The sequence below is a fragment of the Lampris incognitus genome, chromosome 5, assembly GCF_029633865.1.
Source record: "Lampris incognitus isolate fLamInc1 chromosome 5, fLamInc1.hap2, whole genome shotgun sequence".
Taxonomy (NCBI): domain Eukaryota; kingdom Metazoa; phylum Chordata; class Actinopteri; order Lampriformes; family Lampridae; genus Lampris; species Lampris incognitus.
This window is the reverse complement of record NC_079215.1, coordinates 12,688,600-12,709,856: the sequence shown is the minus strand read 5'-3', so window position 1 is coordinate 12,709,856 and position 21,257 is coordinate 12,688,600. Positions and strand designations below refer to the sequence as shown.

General features: G+C 48.9%; 1 protein-coding gene across 1 annotated transcript; it reads right to left on the bottom strand.

Moving 5' to 3' along the window:
- Positions 1–186: 186 nt before the first annotated feature.
- On the bottom strand, positions 187–20,081 carry marchf1 (membrane-associated ring finger (C3HC4) 1). Its single transcript, XM_056279762.1, has 6 exons — positions 19,995–20,081; positions 6,090–6,140; positions 5,214–5,266; positions 1,967–2,147; positions 1,671–1,815; positions 187–700 (listed from the first exon to the last, which is right to left on the bottom strand). Exons 1-6 carry the CDS (start codon positions 20,079–20,081, stop codon positions 375–377), a joined length of 843 nt encoding a protein of 280 aa, XP_056135737.1. The 3' UTR covers positions 187–374.
- Between the last annotated feature and the right edge of the window lie 1,176 nt (positions 20,082–21,257).

Genomic DNA, 21,257 nt, shown 5'->3' with positions numbered 1-21,257 from the left:
CCGCCCCCCTCCAAAAGCACACAGGAATACATTATTCCGTTACCGCAAAACAAGTCCATCGCCGACTATGCAGTCCCTCTCTCGTCGCTTACTTCTCTCATCCCCTCTTTAACCTCTTCTTGACCGCTGCCCTGCCTCGTTTATTAGCGGCCCTCTCATCACTGCAGGGCCGGGTTATTTAAAACCCATCTCGTGTCTCACATGATCAAGTAAACGCATGTGGAGATGAGAAGATGGACACACAATATACAAACACTATCAAAACACTTGGTTCGAGTCATAATCGACACCCTATTCCCACCGGCTTCTGACCAGAAGGTTTGCATTATTCGAGGACGGCGTTGAACAGGGCGCGGTTTAGGGCTGCGGCGCTCTCACACGGGGTTTTGCAGGGGCGCTACAGCAGCCTCCACCGATAGGTCAGAATCCGTCTCCATCTCTGGAGCGGGGACGGAGGTCGACCGAATCGGTACTTCCACACTTTCGTGTTTTCCGTTGGCCAACGTGGCGGCCGGGGCCGGGCAGAGAGACGACGGGCCTTTTTCGGGGCAGTTCTGCACGGTGATGATGCGGTTGAAGGCTTTGAGGCGGCGCCAAAGCTGCAGGTAGACTTTACACTGGATGTACATAAAGATGAGGCCGCCCGTGAAGCCTATAGCCACCACTATCAGCTTGGTCCAGAATGGCCACTCCAAAATTCCTATGGACACACACACACGGGATGCAAACGTGCACGTGCACACAGGTTACATGTCATCTTTCAAGAAATGACAAAGATCGTGATGTCTGGTGTGTACACTGGTACCTGGGCTGTGCTTACCCTCTGACGTATAGTACTTCAGAAGAGAAACTCGCCACAATTCGTCTGAAATCAAAAGCGTTGTTCCTCTTTATTTCTATGGTCTGAACAGTTGTTGTCTATGCTATTAGGTACATTACAAAATTCTGTTGTCACCTTCCTAACACACTGCTTATAGGTCTTTGGCACTAGACTAGGTCCTACGCCAGAAGGTACTGTACACTACATGGAGGAACAAAACAACACAATTTGAACGTAACAAGGCAAAACACTCGACATTACAGCACAATACGCCAAGCCACAGAAGCAATTCAAAATCAGAGCAATATGTCAGTGAAAGCAGCTTCTACCTGGACAGTAAATTCTGAGTGGTGAGGGTCTAGTCAGGCTAAAATAAATCTTACAAATGACAAATTGCAGGAAACGAACAAATCAAGCATGTAAGCCATGTGTGTATGCAGACACATGTACCATGCTCCTGATGCGCCCCTTGTGCACTTTTTGCACTGGATAAACTTCCATACGTTTTACCAAAGGAGAATTTCTTTTTAATATGCTTTCACGTTAAGTCTGTTTAAACCGGAAATGCTGCAGATTATCTTGAAATTCACAAAACCGGAGCAGGACGGAAATGTGGTTAATTCGGCGAGAAAGGATGTAGTATAGTATCTGCAACTCTTCTGTCCAAAGTTTCCCGGGAGGCTAAATTACGAAACGAGCCGATTTCCTCGTCAAATACGAAGTCAAAAATCGGGCACTGCTTTTTGGCGGCATCGTTGAGCAAAGGGGTAAGATCCACTACCTCCAAGTGTTTCGCTATTGATTAAAATCAGCAAAGAAAACGTGACGGGGAAAGTGGGAGGATACTGACCGTTTCTACCGAGTCTGATCTCCTCGGCAGTCCTCTTGATGAGAACGTAGACCGACCACATCACACATCCTATCGCTATCAGGTGAAACAACACTGAGCAGAGGATCTTCCTCCTCTCACTCTTTGACATCTGTAGCTTTTCCCACTGGAAGAGAGAGACGGAGGTATGGGGGGGGGGGGTGACAAGAGAAACACCAGTTGAGGGGACAGACTTATGAGCATTGCCATTTTACCTGCTCATCTTGTTAGCGAGGGTGGGTGTCTGCGGCGCTTTGTGCATATGGGCGGTTGTGTACCTTGCTTAAAGGTTTCAGCTGTGTCTCCATTATGAAGTCGAATTTGCAGAGCTCACAACACCGGGTGTCGGACGACTTGATCCACTGGTTGAGACAGGCCTCGTGGACGAATCGTAGGCTCCCTGTACACCGACACGGGGTGATCAGCGGGCACTCCTCGTCCCCTTCACAGTGGCAGATCCTAATCACACACACACACACACACACACACACACACACACACACATGATGTAAACATCCAGCATGAAATGTTAAATATATGGAAGGATGATGTCAATGTTCTCTCTCTCTCTCTCTCTCTCACACACACACACACACTGACCTGCAGACCTCCAGCTCAGAGTCGTCAGAGCAGGGCTGAGCTATGCCACCATTAACACCGCAGTGCTTTCGTGGCGTGGGCACGGCCATGTCCCCACCCCCCGACCCTTTTTCCTGGTAGCGCTTGGTGATAAGCTCCTCCCCCTCCTCGTCCAACAAGGAACTGCCCCCCGGGCTGTGTGACTTGTAGCCGCCAAATCTCGTCTCGGCCTTTTCTCTGCCACGCGCCTCTCTCTTCACCGCGACCCCGCCGCTGTGCCGCTTCTTCAGGCCCTCTCCGTTCTCCAGCAGCGCCTGGCCCTCCTTCCCTTCATCCGAGCCCACTGACTGGAGCTCCATGGCTTCTCCTTTGTCTCCCGCCGCCCTGACCCCACTGACCCTGTCCCTTTCCCGGCTGCTCCCGCTGCGGCGGCGCCCTCTGCGGGCCTTCTCCTTGCTCCAGCTGCGGGCCTCACGCCACCCCTCATCCTCGGAGGTGGACTCTGACTCGGGGGCAGCGGAGCCACGGAGACGTGGCGGGAGCTCCCTCCTGCTCCTGGGTGCCCGCTCCCTCTTCTCCCCCCTCTCACTGCGGTCGGTGCTCGGGCTGCGGTCCGTCTGGTGCTGCCTGGCACTGGCGTCTACGCAGTCGAAGGCGACGCAGGTGTCTCTCTTGCGGCGGTGCCGGCGCTTCACCTGTTTCTTCTGGGTCTGGGCTGACGAGCCCGGTACTGTGCTGCTCACCGTCATCACAGCTGCACGTGTCTGTTTGCGCGCATCAGGAGCGTCCTTCGCCAAGTGCGTTTGCGGGCTAGAACTAAGTTCACCGACACGTGTGGGGTAGCACACACAACACACACACAACACACACACACACACAAACACACAGGGAGATGGAGACATGAGATGAAAGGAGGTGAAAAAGACATGAAAGAGATGAGACAGACTGAGACTATAGTGACTGCATATTCCGACCCATTATTCCCATTATTCCCATTACATGGAAGGGGATTCACAGAGTCACTGAAAAAGGAGTCAGTGGCCTTAATCCATCGACTGCTGTCCCGTAATGTTCTGTTATTTGCAGCGGTCGCAGTGATGTACACTTACTGGCTGTGTAAGGACCACTGAAGAAATGTTGTGACAGTTTTCTCTTATATTGCGTTTGTTTGTTTGTTTGTTTGTTTGTTTGTTTGTTTGTTTGTAGGGTCCAAAGTAAACGGCGGCACAGGTACACACACAACAGTCCTACTGCTCAACCACACCTTTCAAAGGGCGAAAATCTATAAACCATATGAAAAGAACATTTAGTCTACATCTTTATCTGTCACTCTCTCACTCTCTCTATGTATTCATGTATATATATATATATATATATATATATATATATTCAAAATATATTTGAATTGATGTACAAATGCTATTAGCAACTCGGATGGATTGAAACCCACTAAGAAACAAAGTTCCTTTCTTTCTCATCAGTTCTTAAAACATTTACCCCCCCTTTTTCTCCCCAATTGTACAATTACCCCACTCTTCCGAGCCGTCCCGGTCGCTGCTCCGCCCCCTCTGCCGATCGGGGGAGGGCTGCAGACTACCACACGCCTCCTCCCATACATGTGGAGTCGCCAGCCGCTTCTTTTCACCGGACAGTGAGGAGTTTCGCCAGGGGGACGTAGCGCGTGGGAGGATCACGCTACCCCCCGCCCAGTCCCCCCCCCCGAACAGGCGCCCCGACCGACCAGAGGATCCCAGGTGGAAAACATATCATATTTACATTATACTTTTTTAAAGAATGTACTAAGTACACTTTCATGTTCTTTGTACTTTTTTTGTCGCCTTCAAGTACACCAAAGTGTACTCAACTACTCCTTGAGTACAACTTCAGTTGTTAATGACATCTATTTCGAAGTACACTTTTTATTAGTACATTTTAAGACCACTTTAAATTAAGCACAAAAAGTAAAAAAATACTTGAACTAACTTTAGTATACATAGATTATATTTCTAATACACTAAAGTATTAGAGTATTAGAAATAAAAGTAAAGTAAAGTAAAAAAAAAGTATTACTACTTTTTGATACCCACATCCGGCTTCCCACCCGCAGACGCGGCCAGTTGTGTCTGTGGGGGCGCCCCGACCAAGCCGGAGGTAACACGGGGAGTCGAACCGGCGAGCCCGGTGTTGGTAGACGGAATAGCCCGCTACACTACGTGGACGCCCCCTTAAAGGGTACATTTGAGGCATTAATGCATGAGAGGGGGCCTTTGAGCGGGTGAGAAAAATGGCAAATGATGGACAACAAAACAACGACGGCACATTACAAGTGTACGGCGACGACTCGGTAAGAGCCAGGCTGCAAACACAAGTCCCCTTTACAGCAGTCCCTCAAGTCAGTGTCAAAACGGAAACGCATGCAAGCACATAAACCCAAGCCGCAGATGTTTCATTCATCCTTCCCGCGCCCTTGTGCGGCGAGGCGCTCCGGCACGGTCTGGCGAGCGGCTGCCAGCGCGAACAACCCAGGGATCCGGTCGGCGTACGGCCAACGCAGATCGTTCATAGGCGGGACTCCTCAATTTAACAGAGGGGCAACTTTTCTGCAAGACAAGTCGAGTTTGTCAAGTCCTCTCCCTCCGCTACCCTGGCGTGCACACTCCCACACACACACACACACACACACACACACACACACACACACAGATTCAACATTCATATTTATTTATGTGTTGATGTAATTTCTGCTGTGCATTCGGGCAACTCAGTTTGACTCTTGTCAAACCAAACACAATTGTCCTCGTACCCCCCGACAGCAGCGTAGCAGATTAGACAACTGATGCTGTACATTACATTAACACACACCGGAGGAGCGAGATGAATTCTTAGTGTGGTGGTTTTCCCAGAGTTACGGTACCCCAAGCTCGGTGCAACAGCGTCACGTCATACCTGCAGATGTCCTGAGGAGACGGTGTGACCGACGTCTTGGCAGAACCGCTGGCCTGCAAAAAACCAACGGACCCGGGTTAGCCCTCGTAAGCACCACTGCTCGCTGCAAACGTTGACAAATAAAAATCAACAGCGTTTAATTTGCAGGTGAGTTGATCAGTGTTTTCACCTGAATAAATAAATACTTATTTGGTTTATTTATTTATTTGTTTTTTGGACCCCCCCCCCCTTTTCCCTCTCCAATTGTACCCGGCCGATTACCCCACTCTTCCGAGCCGCCCCAGTCGCCGCTCCACCCCCTCTGCCGATCCGGGGAGGTGCTGCAGACTACCACATGCTTCCTCCGAGTTGGTATAGGAGTTTCGCCAGGGGGTCGTGGCGCGTGGGAGGATCACGCTATTCCCCCCCAGACCCCCACCCCGAACAGGCGCCCCAACCGACCAGAGGAGGCGCTAGTGCAGCGACCAGGACGCATACCCACGTCCGGCTTCCCACCCGCAGACACGGCCAATTGTGTCTGTAGGGACGCCCGACCAAGCCGGAGGTAACAAGGGGATTCGAACCGGCGATCCCCGTGTTGGTAGGCAACGGAATAGACCGCCACGCCACCCGGACGCCTGTTTGGTTTATTCTAATCAGAATGCGGTGCCATATGAGTCGCAAGAGTGTTAGCATCAGGGCTAAACTGTAGTCTGCAGGGAGACCGTCAATCAAAAGTCACGTGGGGGAGTGAGGGGTAAAGAACAACAATGCATTGGGGCAAGTGCAACACAGGACCGAGTCCCAGCATATCCTGTTTTGTCAAGCAGCATTATAACACTCAAGAGGCGTGGCCTCGCCACTGGACCTTTCAGGTGTCTGAGATTCAGTGGTTACCTTGGAGATGTTACCGGATCGACTTCCTGACCGCCCGGCGGCTTTCCCCACCTGCAGGGAGAAAGAGCAAGGGATGAGGAGGGGAAGATTAGCTTCAGAGTATTCCCAAAACAACAAACGTTACTTTTCCACAATATGTACGACAGTAAACACGGAAATCAACTTTTTAAAAGGGTGGTAAACCCCCCCCCCCTTTTTTTCTCCCCCAGTTGTACCTGGCCAATTACCCCACTCTTCCGAGCCGTGCCGGTCGCTGCTCCACCCCCTCTGCCGATCCGGGGAGGGCTGCAGACTACCACATGCCTCCTCCCGTACATGTGGAGTCGCCAGCCGCTTCTTGTCACCTGACAGTGAGGAGTTTCACCAGGGGGACGTAGCGCGTGGGAGGATCACGCTAGTCCCCCCAGTTCCTCTTCCCCCCCGAACCGGCGCCCCGACCGACCAGAGGAGGCGCTAGTGCAGCGAGCAGGACACACACCCACACCCGGCTTCCCACCTGGAGACACGGCCAATTGTGTCGGTAGGGACGCCCGACCAAACCGGAGGTAACACGGGGATTGGAACCCGCGATCCCCGTGTTGGTAGGAAACGGAATAGACCGCCACGCTACCTGGACGCCCCCTACCTTTTTCTTTTCTTTTTTTTGAGCTGATAACATGTGGGTATGAGCCTCGGGTGACAGAACTGATCACCCTTGAGATAAATTCGACGACAGAAAAAGTAGATGCACAGCTTGAGGAGAAAATCTATTCTTTTTGCTGCTGAAAAACGCACAACACGAGATGCACGACACAGTAGAGCCTCCCTGACTCGCCTCGTGCACGAAAGACACCGAGGCCCACACGGCGTAGCACACTAGACCAGCAAGACATGAGGCGAGCAGAAAGGCCACACACACACACACACACACACACACACACACACACACACACACATAGACAGGAGTTAGCCAACTAAGCTGTTCCCTTGCAACACTGCCACCCCCCACCACCAATACCACACACACACACACACACACACACACACACACACACACACACACACACACACACACACACACACACACACCATCAGTTTTCTTCATCCGCATCCCTTTCTCATCCTTTATGTAATGCGAGCAGGTGGGGACAGGCTAAAGAACAAGCGCTTACTGACACGGTAAGGAGGATTTGAGCCACAGACGGACTTCCCCTTGACATATTTCCTGAAAGTACATTATGTAGGCAGAGCTGTGACACGCCGTCTGCAGTCACTGGTAAAGATGAACATGTGCTAACACCTTAAAATGGGGAATAAACGTCATCACAGCGATGTGTATTGTTTGAATATCTTTTTAAATGTTGGCTAGCAAGCGCCATCTTTGACATGTACGTGCCCGCGTGCGATTAGCTTCAACGGCAGGTTACACAATTTTTCACGTTGCCTTCCAATAGTTGTTTGGCGTTTGACTGGTGGCGATCCAGATTCAGGAGTCACTCCCAGCCACGTGTTCCCTATTACCTCAATCCAGCCCCAGGTAAAGCCAGCCAATCCTCTTACCCGGTCCCCCTGCTGGGCTCTGGAGACGCTGTGCTGCGGTGTGTCTCTATTTGCAGAAACGTTAAAGCAGCTTTTGCCAGAGCCCTCCACGACATTGACGCCTTAACGTCCTGTCCTCAGCCGTCAGCCTCTGACATCAGTGCGCTCGATCCCCCGTTTGCCGGATTTACCGGTTTCGGATCGCTCTGCAGTCGACGAACACCGTCGGCTCAACGTAATACGGCGGATCGGATTTTGCCAGTAAGCCGCCAGTAAAAAAACAACAACAACAAATATGCTGCTAGGCACGTCATCAGTTAACGGCCCTGAAAACGGTGAGACTAGTGGAGGCCCAAGTCATGGTGGAGGCCTGAGTCATGGTGGAGGCCTGAGTCATGGTGGAGGCCTGAGTCATGGTGGAGGCCTGAGTCATGGCCCATGCATCACATCATCTCTCTCATTATCCAGCCAGATGCCTCCTGCAGATCACTCATCAGACATGAATGGACACAGCACACGTCTACTCAGCCGCGTCCCTCGTCTCCTCGACCTCTGCAGAACACTGACATGCTTTCTGTGGGGGAGAAGAGAGACTCCCCCCCCCACACACACACACACACACATGGGGGGGGGGGCTGAAGAAATGTCCCTTCTGCATTTTCCCCATCCTGTCTCGCGGGTCAGCCAGGAGTGGAGGAAGCAAAGTAAATGGAGCAAGACAGAACCTGAAGTTTAAAGGTGCGCTCCTATGTTCAGATACACACCAAAGGGTTCGCCTCGCCACCAAAAAAACAACAAACTGGAACCTGCCATTACTCCCAAATTGATTGAAAAGCCTCTTAAAGCAAGGAATAAACACTAAATAACAAATAAAATCGAAGTTTTTCCATTTTTTTCCCCCTGATGCCGTAAATGGATTGTTTACAACGGACCCGGGCTACCCCTCGTAAGCGTGATGGCTAGTTACATACGCATGATGGCTAGTTACATAAGTGTGATGGCTAGTTACATACGCATGATGGCTAGTTACATAAGCACGATGGCTAGTTACATATGCATGATGGCTAGTTACATAAGCACGATGGCTAGTTACATACGCATGATGGCTAGTTACATAAGCACGATGGCTAGTTACATATGCATGATGGCTAGTTACATAAGCACGATGGCTAGTTACATATGCATGATGGCTAGTTACATAAGCACGATGGCTAGTTACATAAGCGTGATGGCTAGTTACATAAGCATGATGGCTAGTTACACATTAGGAAATGTTTGCACACATCAGAGTTAAACAAGCCCATATTTCAGCTATGACTGGCTGAGAAAGACAACCCCCCCCCCAACACTTTTTTCAACCCAGTTGGATCCAGCCAATTACTCCACTCTTCCAGCCGCTGCTCCACCCCCTCTGCCGATCCGGGGAGGGCTGCAGACTACCACATGCCTCCTCCCATACATGTGGAGTCGCCAGCCGCTTCTTTTCACCTGACAGTGAGGAGTTTCACCAGGGGGACATAGCATGTGGGAGGATCATGCTATTCCCCACAGTCCTCCCCCCCCCGAAAAGGTGCCCCGACCGACCAGAGGAGGCGCTAGTGCAGCGACCAGGACACACACCCACATCCAGCTTCCCACCCGCAGACACAGCCAATTGTGTCTGTAGGGACGCCCGACCAAGCCGGCGGTAACACGGGGATTCGAACCGGCGATCCCCAGACAATTTTTACAAAAATTCAATTATTAACTCAAACTCTTTAACTATGCGTGTAAATATACCTCAAATTTACACAGCCGCAAACAGCGTCACACAGCATCTAATGGTCTGTGTTTGGTTTCCTCTACAGAAATTAACCTGTCGTGGTAGTTTCACCATGGCAAGTCAAAATATAACGCCTGTTTAAAGTATGAATACAGTAGGACATGGCGAGGGGATGCTGGTGTGTGAAATTCAACACACAACATTGCCAAACCGCTTCCACGTCCCCTGGATCTCCAGCCTTGAAGGTGATCTCACCAGCAGCAAGATACTGAGTGTGTGTGTGTGTGTGTGTGTTTTTCTTGTCTCCTCTGCTCTGTATGTGAATGGTGTGGTGTGAGTCTCCCCTGTGAGCATGTGTAGTCTGTCCTCCTGCCAGGTCTACATGGTGATGGCGGTCGCATGGTTCAGGTCCTGGGTTGTTCCGGTGGCATCTGGACACTGCTTGGCATCCTCCTAGCATTCTTCACATATCTTATAATTCTGTTATCCTCGTTCAATGTTGTATTCTGCAAACTGTGTTGTGCACACAACATCCATTGCACCGTCTTGGGAGAGAGACCCCTCCTCTGTTGCTCTCCCTGAGGTTTTTTCTCCCTGTTAAAGGGTTGTTGTTGTTTTTTTGGGGGGGGGGTTGTTCCTTCTCCGATGCGAGGGTCTAAGGACAGGATGTTGTGTTGCTGTAAAGCCCCTTGAGACAAATCATGGAATTTGTGATAATGAGCTATACAAATAAAATTGACTTGACTTGGTATCAAATACCTCTGGCTGCAGACAAACGACAAACACCTCTAGCTTTATCTGATTCACAACAATGTCCTAACCACCAGCGCACACACACACACACACACACACTATCTTATACCATTACACTGGCCTGAAGCCTGGCAAATCCCTGCAGATAGCAGAATAAGACTTCATGCCAACAGTTTGTCTGTGAAGTGGGCGGTGAGTGGGCAGGCAGTCTGTCTAGACCCGGCGTTCTCAAACTTACTACTCAAAGGTCCACATCTGATTTTAATTCCAGGTCAGAGGTCCGCAACAAGTGGCGGTAACAAAGTGACATTTAATCAACTCACTTACAACTTATTACTTTTATCATGTTCTGCGAAGACCCGCCCTACTCTGCCTCTCATTGGCTCTAACCCTCATTAACCGGTAGGCTACTCGTTACCGTCATTAATGGTCGTGCTAGTTGCTCTCTCCCCCCCCACACACACACACGGAGCAGAGCAGAGGAGAGACAGTAAACCAGGTGAGGTGAAGCTAGCGTTACTCGAGCTGACGACAACTACACACGTTACGCCACTGTAAATGCAATAAAAGTGTCGCTCCACCCCCAAACCAAATTCTCCGGTGCGATGTTTAATGCGTGAACTCTGCAGCAACAACACACAAAACAGAAAACGTTACTCTTCATCACATATTGTAGTCATAACACGAGGTGTGGGCCGGGTCCGGATTGACTCGCCTTTCGGTCCGGACCGTGAGAAGGCCTAATCCAGACTGTATGGGCTCTGCACAAATGGACGGCGTAAAAGAGAGTGGAGGCATGCGACAGCGACACATTCTCGGTAAATGAGACTGCCCGGCAACTGGTAAACATCCTTTTAATCTACTCCCAATCGCGGTTGCCCTTCTTCATTGAATTCAGTAGTGTGCTTTTGTAGTGTTACACACCCGCTATGAGTGTCCGCCATTGCTAAACACTGCTACAACTGATACCATTCTGAAGGACTTCGCCCTCCGCAAAGGAAGTAAGGAATCGGTTTGGTTCATACATGCAACACCTGCCATAGACAAGAGCAGACTCTAAACACATTTCTCTTGTCAGGTTACAGCCCAAGTATTCGACAAAACCAGAAAATACACCTCAACCAGTACAAGGATGAGAGTTTGGGAGAAAAAAACTGAGCTCACAGTACAATATGTATATAGGACTACAGGGCTCGAACCCCTGTGATGAACTGCTGTAGTCTAACGTATGTCGTGTGTCTAAGGGTTCGTTTTTCTTTATCTTCTCCAGCAGTACAATGAATCTTCTCTGTCATCCCCCGGACAGTGGATAAAAATACACGGTTTACTACACCAACGCACTTGCAGTCCAAGACAGACTCCGACTGGCATGGCACGGCGGCCACTCTGGTATCCAGACAACGGAAGATGTGCAACAAGTCTTACTTTGCACGATCCATAGACTTTTGTGCAGAACCATTACTGGTTCCTTTATGGCGAGATGGCCCACTGAAAGAAGGCGGTTTGTGTTAAATACACAAATCCTTACCACGGAAACAGGATAAGCTTCAACACGATAAGCTGTGCTGGATTTTCCATACCATGGCTCTGAAGGCCCAAAGTGAAGCAGTACACAAAAACTATGCCAAGTTAGCATTGCAATGGCACCTACCTGTTTCCGTGTCCCTGCCCCGATGCTGCGAGGAAATGATGGAGACCCACAGCCGAGCGTTCAACCGTCTCTCTGTGTGGCCATGCGCATGTTTCTGCACATGGGATTAGGTGATGTCCATGGACCTTCGGTTGTGTACTCTGGCTTGGGATCAGACTCCTTCTGGCACATTTAGACCAACCGATGTTAAAGGTGAAGCTACCGAGCTAATACTGCATGCATACTTGCATCAGAGCATTTTTAAAGGCGGCGATTTATACGTAGGTTCCTTCACAGTGGGACTTGTACGGAGACGACAGGACCTCCACTTTTTTAAGGACTTTCCGTCAATAATAACTCATATGTGTTTGTTTTGTGCAAAATTTTACAAATTGCAAGTGCATGCCTGGAAAAAACTGGTCACACATTTGAAATATTCGGTAGGATTGGCTGTTAAGGTCAGTAATTGTTCTGTTAGAGAGTGAAAATGTAAAAAACAAAACAAAACAATTCTGCAAAATCTTGAGCTTAGGCAATCTGTGAAATGAGGACTTATTGGTTTACCTCTTGATGGACAGAATAATTGGACAAAAAAAAACCAAAACTTCTTTTGGCCAGATTTTAGTATTATTACATGAAGACCCTGAGAGCAGGATAAGCAGTTTGGATAATGGATAGATGTTTTTGTTTGTTTTTGTTATCGTTCTTATTTATTATTTCTGCTGATTACATCAATTAGAGATTGACTCAGAGCTACCTTTTTTTAGCAGACCTAATAACTGACTCCAAATCTCAGATCAGGGTGACATTAGCATGGCGGAGGCATCCGACAGACACACAGGCGGTATCAGCCATTCAATACTGCAGTTTCACCTGGTGAATAAAGCAGTGCTTTGTGTTACAGCATGTATTCTGAAGCTGTACCGTGGTTTTTGTTTTTGGAGACAGCTTGTCACATATTAATACCGCTCTATTCGAATGTATGATTGTGTATGATTGTTTACCGCCGTAATGTAACCGAATGGCCCGCTTGCATAAGACACTTTCCTCACTCTGTCATTCTGAATGTGTGAACCACTTGGTTTGCCGTGTGCTAATCCACTATTTCGACCCGAGTCCAGCCGGACCCCATATCTGCTTTGGTTGATGATCAGAACCGTCCGGGTGCAGACTGGCACTACCTCATTTCACAGGGGTGGTTAAAAGAGGATATCAAGACCCACAAGTCCTGTCATGATGATCTGGTTTCATGTAGACTTGTTAATGTCGGCTTTGCCTTTGTGTAAATGGACAACGAGACGGCCGGGATGTAAAACGTGTGGCTGCTCTCCTGGCGGCGATCGACCTTGTGAGTAAATGAAGCGTTTGGTTCAAACTATTCATCTATATAGCAGGAAACGCTTCATCTCTGGCGAAGGGAGACAATTGGGCCCGCTAGATACCCCTTTCACAGCAAAGTACAGCCCTGGGATTTACCCGGGTGTTAAATGGTCCCTGGTTTATTCTCGGACACCGGTCCCGCGTACATTTCCCTGAATTTGTGCCGGTGTGGAAGGATGTAAAGGAAAGCCTGTATTCTCAGATCCGGTGTGTTGTGTTTAACGCTGTGGCGAGCGGGATGTGCTCGCTCCTATCTGGAGCCGGCCTAATTGGCTCCAGAACGTGTTAACGGGCAGCTGCACCGCCATCGCAGACACACGCCAGAGCCCGGGAGACAGCTGCAGACCTCCCCAAACAGCCTCTGCTGTCCTTAAATCCTCGTCTCTGTGTTCTCTAATAAACGGGATGTTGCGCCCTCATTTACTATATCTTTGTCCGTGTCTCTGTGCCGGAGGTTTCCCACAGACGTGTCTCATTAAACCCACAGCCGATGAAAACGCACATCCGCCGTCCAGATAGATGACGGGTAGGAGTGTGTGGCGAGCTGTTCCGTTCTTTAAATGGACTCCCTTCTTTTCACCTGACAGTGAGGAGTTTCACCAGGGGGGACGTAGCGCATGGGAGGATCACACGCTACCCCCCCCCAGTTTCCCCTCCCCCCTGAACCGGGGCCCCGACCGAACAGGACACATACCCACGTCCGGCTTCCCACCCGCAGACACGGCCAATTTCGTCCATAGGGATGCCCGACCAAGCCGGAGGTAACACGGGGATTCGAACCGGCGAGCCCCGTGTTGGTAGGCAACGGAAGTTCTTACTTCAAATTTCTGGGTATTCATATGTCAGACCCCCTCTTCTGTTCTTTCAAAACAGCTAATCTATTTTCGTAAGATGCCTTAAAAAAAATATCGACTCTCCAAAACTGTCCTTGCCAGATTTTACAGAGCCACAATAGGAAGTATCATTACTTGGAGGCAATCTGGTATGGCTTTTCAGCCTTACAGAACAACAAATCACAACTGGAGAACAAAAAAGGAGAATAAAAACAGCATCAAGCTCACCACTGCCACAGCTTCAGGGCATGTATACTCCCCATGACAAAAAGAAAGCCCTAAACACCATCAAGAACCAGTCACACATCAAATACCGCTGAATACTTTTCACTCCTCCTATCTGGTACATGCTACCGCAGTATCAGAACCTGGACACGCATATACATACATGTGCATATACACGTCTTGATGCAGGCTCAATAATCCCGGTAAGGAAATACCAGAAAGTTGAACCACTTCATGTGGACACAACGTTCACAGGGAAAGCCTTCCATCGCTCATCTGAGAGACGTCTTCAGTCTCGACTGACTGCAGGTGTCCCCACCCTCATAAACAATACAGCGGCATCACGACCGAAACCAACGATCAGTTTCATATGCAAATTACCGTGACCATTAACTAGAGCTTCAATGGCCATGTGTAACAGTCACACAGGATTGGGGAATGTTTGCAATCACAGTATTGTAACATGGTGACAGATGTACTCTTACCCCCCACCCCCACCCCCCACCCCACCCCGGTTCAGGGATGGTCGTTCCCTCTTCACATAGATGGCTCCTTTGTCTCCCTGTTCAAACCAGCGTTCCTCCCTATCAAGGATGGTCACATCCTCATCCTTGGAAGAGTGGCCGATGGCCTGTGGATGGGTGTAGACTGTGGAGACCTGGCCTGACGGGTTATCTCTCCTGTGTTGTGCCATCCTCTTTGCCAGCATCTGTTTGGTTTCCCCGATGTACAGCAAGTCAAGGCAATCCTCCCGGCACTTAACAGCGTACAAGATATTGCTCTGTTTGTGCCGAGGGACCCGATCCTTGGCGGACCAATAACAAGGTGCATGGTGCATACATATGTGCCTTATTATAGTATGTCACTTGTTGTATGTAAGTCTTGATGTCTGGTTTTTTTTGGGGGGGGGGTTTGTTCTTTTTTTATAATTGTCTTACCATCTATTGTTGTTTTTAAGGCTGAGAGAGCCAGGGCACATACTATGTTTCTTTGCATCTGAATGAATGTGGTACTTTTTTGCATGCATATGACAGTAAATTTTAAACAATCAAAAACATGCTTGTTCAGTGTCGGTATCAGCACCTTTACACACCAGTGACAGGAAGATTAAACAGCACACAAACGCAAAACACATGGAGGCAAATTTGATGCATCAAAACTAAACTACTGCAAAACTAAAACAAACTATTGATTGACACTGAAATTAGATTTCGCAATATCTCAGAGATATTATCCAAAACGTTTTTGCATGAGCTGGGTTTTCAGTAAGAGAACGATGGGAGTCAGCATCATCCAACAATGATGGCCTCGTCTTCCTCTTCCTCACCCAAAGAAGACCGACTACTAGCAACCGGGTGACCTAAAGCAGCATCTTTCAGTGTGTGTCAAACTTATTGTAATATAGACAACTAATACCTATTTCTGAATATATATAGTCATATAGTAATTCCACTATATCATATGCATTATATGTCTTTCACAAGTCAGGGCCAGAGCAGGGCAAGACTCACAGTGAGCCTACAGCTGGACTTGGAGCGTATTATTGCATCTTTTATTAATCTTCTCATTACTGCCACCAGAAAGCTGGTGGCAGGTGAGTTCGTAGAAATCGACCGGGATTTGAATAAAATGATGCTGCCTTTTTGCACGAGCAACATTTTGCATTCTGTGTGCAAGAATCGATAAGAAAGACAAGCGTTTGAATGAACACATTGACGTGCGTATTAACTGCACAACAATATTCGGTGTCGCAACACTCGGCAATTCTAACAAAATATTGCACCGTTTATAATATCGTGTGGCGTTATTTACACCATAACAATTATGCAAACTAACAAAGCCTTAGCATTGGCAGAACTGGACAATTTATTTTTAAAAAATCAAAAAGGTTTTGTTTTTAGCTGTTTTTTGTTCAATAAATATTTCTCCCCGTATTGCATCAATCAGAAAAAGGACATTAAAAATCTTTTTGTAGGTCAAACCATTAAGGTCTATGTGACAACTGAATTTGAAAGGTCAGTAGGATGTACACCATTCACTGAAAATATAGCATATTTATATATGAATAAGATGGCCAGCGTGGCTGCTTGATGCACTGAGTTTGGTTAGCGCCCTTTTCCACATGACAGCTATCTGACGTTCTGCTCAGTACGTCTGTCTGGTGGTCTCTGATACACTCACTGTTTTGTGTTATTTCCTCAGTCTGTACCGTTCGGTAAATGCGGTCTGATAAATTCAGGCTTTCAAACTTTTTAGTATGCAGCGCTACAACGAGTTGAGTCAGTGTACCACTTGACACTTCATATCCAACTGACAGAGGTGGAAAAACCCGGTCCAGAAAGTAAAAACCCTAACCATGTCTTTACTCCATCCATGTATTAAACCAGCTAATTTGGGAAACTAGTCAGTGCAATCTGATGGTTTAGTACATGGGTGGAGTAAAGACACAGTTAGAGTTTTTACTTTCTGGACCGGGTTTTTTCACCTCTGCCAACTGAGCAATGCTGAGTTCAGACATGATTAATTTGTTCATTCGGACCACCCCTACTCCACATTCCACAGGTCAGATATACTTCCCCACACAGCAAAATTAAATCCGTATCACAACAAAACGGATCCGCCCCAGTGTCTTTTTGCACAACGGGCCAATACTTCAGGAGGCCACGCTCTAGCAAGAGGCGCGGGGCGGTCTAGGAGCGGATGTGATTGATCTGTTGGTATCGGCGCAGAGGCGGGGGGGGGGGGTCTATGGGCGGATGTGATTCCTATGCGGATCTGCCGTACTGTGGGCGGATCCGGCCCAGTGTCAGGTGCTATGAGGGTCCTTGATCCTCCGCATTGTAGCTGCAGTGTGTGTGGAGCTGATGTAATAACGGCAAAAAAGTTTGTGAAAATACTGTGCCAATGTATGAAAAATAGCAACACACTGGCATAATCTAGACACCCCCCCACCCCCACTCCACCACCACCATTTTTCAAGAGCAATGTACTAAAGGATTCCTCTCACAGTCCAAAGACATGTAGGTCAGGTGAATCGGCCGTACTAAATTGTCCCTAGGTATGAATGTGTGTGTGTGTGTGTGTGTGTGTGTGTGTGTGTGTGTGTGTGTGTGTGTGTGTGTGTGTGTGTGTGTGATGGTCTGGCGGCCTGTCCAGGGTGTCTCCCCGCCTGCCGCCCGGTGACGGCTGGGATAGGCTCCAGCATCCCCGCGACCCTGAGAGCAGGATAAGCGCTTCGGATCATGGATGGATGGGTGGGACGTTCTAAAGGAGCTGACGACATGAAGGTGGTTATAGAGGATAGGAGTGCATAGGGTGACATTACTAAAATACAGGGATTTACTGTCACCCAAGGCAGAAACATCTTTCTTGAGCCGGAGCTTCGCCGGAGAGTAAAAGCGGAGACTGAAACAGCTTTGTGACACCGTTCCAGACAGCGCAGGTGCTGCCAAACACGGCGACACTGAACATGGAGACTTGAACTCTGGGGCGGTGGCAGCAGCTCTCCGCACTCTTGTTTGGAGAGGATTACAGCACCAGTGATGTTTGCTTGCAGCACAGCCAAATCGAGCGCTACCTTGGTGAGCCATGTATCACCCTAAGCCAGGATCTGCTACTGCGGTGGCAGGAAAATGAGAAAAGGGTACAGGAAGCCGAGCGACTCCTTGCTCAGTGGGACTACTTGTCCGTCTCTGAGACCTCTGTGCCAGCGGAGGTCTAGCTGTGACTAGACTGTGCACTCAGCTCTCACCCGAGCATGTAGACAGGTGTCCTGTCGATATATGCTACCTATCGAGATGTGCTAATTAGTGGTTCTGCACATGGTGGAGAGGTTAGGAGTGAACTCTGGCGGATGGAGTGCAAAAACCTGCGATGTCACAGCACGAGGAGGGCATGAGATTGGCGCCGCTTGCGATTTCTCCCTCTTCAAATGAGTAAGTGCCTTAGTCATTTATTCATAATTAATGTAATTTTCTAAAGTTTTAATAATTTCCTCAGTCATTTAACTTCCTTAAATGACTTTAATTAATTGATGGCCGGCGTTACTGCTGACTGGAGGGGAAGCGGAACCGTTAACGACGTCAGCATGGATTTTGACCAATGACAACAGGTTGGAGGTGGCGAGCGCGTGAAACCTGAGAAGCCCCTGACTGCAGTCTGCAGATCGGGCAGTGCTCAATGTGGATGGAGGCAGGGGGGGGGGGGGGGTCAAACGTTTGACTGCACCCACATTGAGCACCACCCAAACCTGCAGACTGCAGTCGGAGGTACCTGCGAAACTTTGCAAGAATCGTCAGGGCGAGCGATCGCTGATGCAGGGAGCAGGTTAGGACATCTTCATTGGGAAAAACTGAAACGATCTGATGTTCGCTCACTTCCATCGCGACCAATTAGGAACCGGACTGTGCTGTTGATTCATGCTACAGTAGCATTTTAAAAAAAAAATTTTTTTTTGACAAGGCAGAATAACATGTGGGCTAGCTGCAGAGCCTGAATGAGTCCTCTGAACGTGAAATGAATACCGCCGATGTGTCGGCGGCCCGTCCAGGGTGTCTCCCACCTGCCACCCAGTGACTGCTGGGATAGGCTCCAGCATCCCCGCGACCCTGAGAGCAGGATAAGCGGTTTGGATAATGGATGGATGTGTTAACAGTGGAAGTTGAACTTTGTTGAAGTTTTATTTTTTTCCAATATGTGAGGTTCAGTAGCCTTAATGTTCACATTCAAGAAAAAAAATCCAATTATCCAAAGTATTTCTTTATTTTTAGTCCAAATTATAATGTGTTTACCGGTGATCGACCCCCCCCCCCTGGAGTACAAGTACTGGATTATTCGCTCATTCTCTCCATCGAGTACTCGAGCCACATCCCTAACTCTAACGCGGAAAAAGATTTTAACTCAATCAAGGCGTGGTAAAAACCTTAGCAATGCAGACAGTCGGCATCGTTCACCCGACGGTTAGATTTGTAGACACACCTTAAACTCTGCCGGCTTAGGATCTGCCCCCCTCGCAGCCATTTTGTCCAACGTTTCTCTCCCCCTCTCTTTTTCCCTTGCCATCTCAGTAGAAAGACAACTTCCAAACCCCCCCCCCCCGACCCTCCTCGGCGTGCTGTTATGATGTACAGCACACGAAGCGGGGACAAGCAAAGCTTTTAGCGTGGAAGAGTGATGAAAAGCTTTTGTGTTCACGTACATGTGCGAGACAGTGACTGAGTGGGTGAGAGAGAGTTACTCGAAGATGGATATAATAACTGAAAGAGATTTAGGAATACACGTAGATGGACTACGAGGCAGAAATGACCGAGAGCGTGAATAGAGAGTGGTACTGCTGACAATGCTCTTCTCAAAGCGCACAGCCACTCAGAGAGAGAGAAAAGGCGTGGGGAGTGTCGGGCCTTCGTTCCACAACAAAACTTAAATGGGTACTTTGAAAAGGCTCCCGGCAATGGTGAACGACACCGCAAAGTGTTGGGTTATAGGCCAGCGTGCACTTATGCAAACACCCAACATGCACGCACACACATACAGACACACACACACACACACGCGTGCATAGACCTGCACATCTAAGCAAGTCACAGAACTCGAACACGTGCATCCCTCACCCCAGCTATCATCACTGCGAATATAGAGCCCGCTTAAGGGAATTCTGCTTTTCGACAACATTGAAGTTCTGCAGAATCTACAACTGAACATCTCGCTAACCTCAAAAGTTTGTCGATTAAAAAAAGGAAAATCAGAAAAACGCTACCTTCTCAAGGCCGAGTGCGGGGGCGAGAGCTGACCGGTCGGGGACTCACCTCGTTCTTGTCTTTGGAGCGAGGGGCACTCTTGTTGCCGCTGGCCGTCTCCCGGACCGGAACCACAGATATCTGCTGTACCGGCATGCTGCCGTTAACAAGCGACCCTCTGGGAGATACTCCTCACAGCATTCCTCGCACACTGTGCCTGGCAGTCGTCACGACTGCTGCCCGGCGCGGGATCTGCCGACCCATCTGCGAGCTCCCCTCGGAGAAAATAAGCCCGCAGAGCGCTACTCCTCCACCGCTCCGGTCCAGAGCACGAAGACGAAGAAGCGGAATGGGATCAGGTCACCGTGGTAACTGGCAGACCGCTCTGGAGATGGTGGGGTGTGAGGTTGTCATGACGACTGGGAAGCTACTCAACAACAACAACAACAGCAGCAACTTCCTACCCTCCCTTTCCTGCAGCGAGAGAGAGGGGGGGGGGAGAGAGAGAGAGAGAGAGAGAGGGAGTATTAAGTCGAGCTAAGTAGTTAACAAGTGTGCAGGGGCAGCCAGGTGACATTTTCTTTTACTGTAGCAACACGAGTGTTGAACTTGGATGGGGGGGAGCCTGAATTGCCGTGCTTGCTGGGTAATAAGCATACGGTTCGTGAGGATTAGAGCTAAAACTAACCTCAATCCCTTCACTCATTGGTGGTATTGCTAATAAGCTTAAACATGTGCACTGCTCACTGTGTGCAACAACACACATGCATCCACGGTAAAACACACACACACACAGACACACACACAAGGATGGCCCTGAGCAAGAACTCCCTGATGAGCCTCAATGTGTTGATGGAGGCCACGATAAACCATCTCTTGTCCGCCTTCAGCTTGAATAAACCGAGGCACATTCCTGTCTGACCATGAAGTCATCAGCAGACTTCATTGTGCATTAAAAAAAACGAAAAATCCCATCAGCGCGGCAGCCTGGTTAACAGTAACATGAGTATATATGAGGTCACGGGGGATTATGGCTGACATAACCCCGAAAAAGCAACCTCAGCTGGATGCTGAATACCGACGGCCGACTGGGGTGAGTAAGAAAAGTCAGACGATCAAATGAAAACCCCGGTGAAAGGCACAGAAGAGGGATGGCGTGACGAGGCCTTTCCTTTTACGGTGCAAAACTAACTGCGGTTTTAATCAAATGCGAGGATATGCAAAATGCGTGCGGTCGTCTGCGAGGGTTTCGAGTGCTGTCACTTGAATTGTAAAATTTGCACAATCATCTAAAAATCTTAAATGTGAGTTTAATACCACCGGGCACCATTA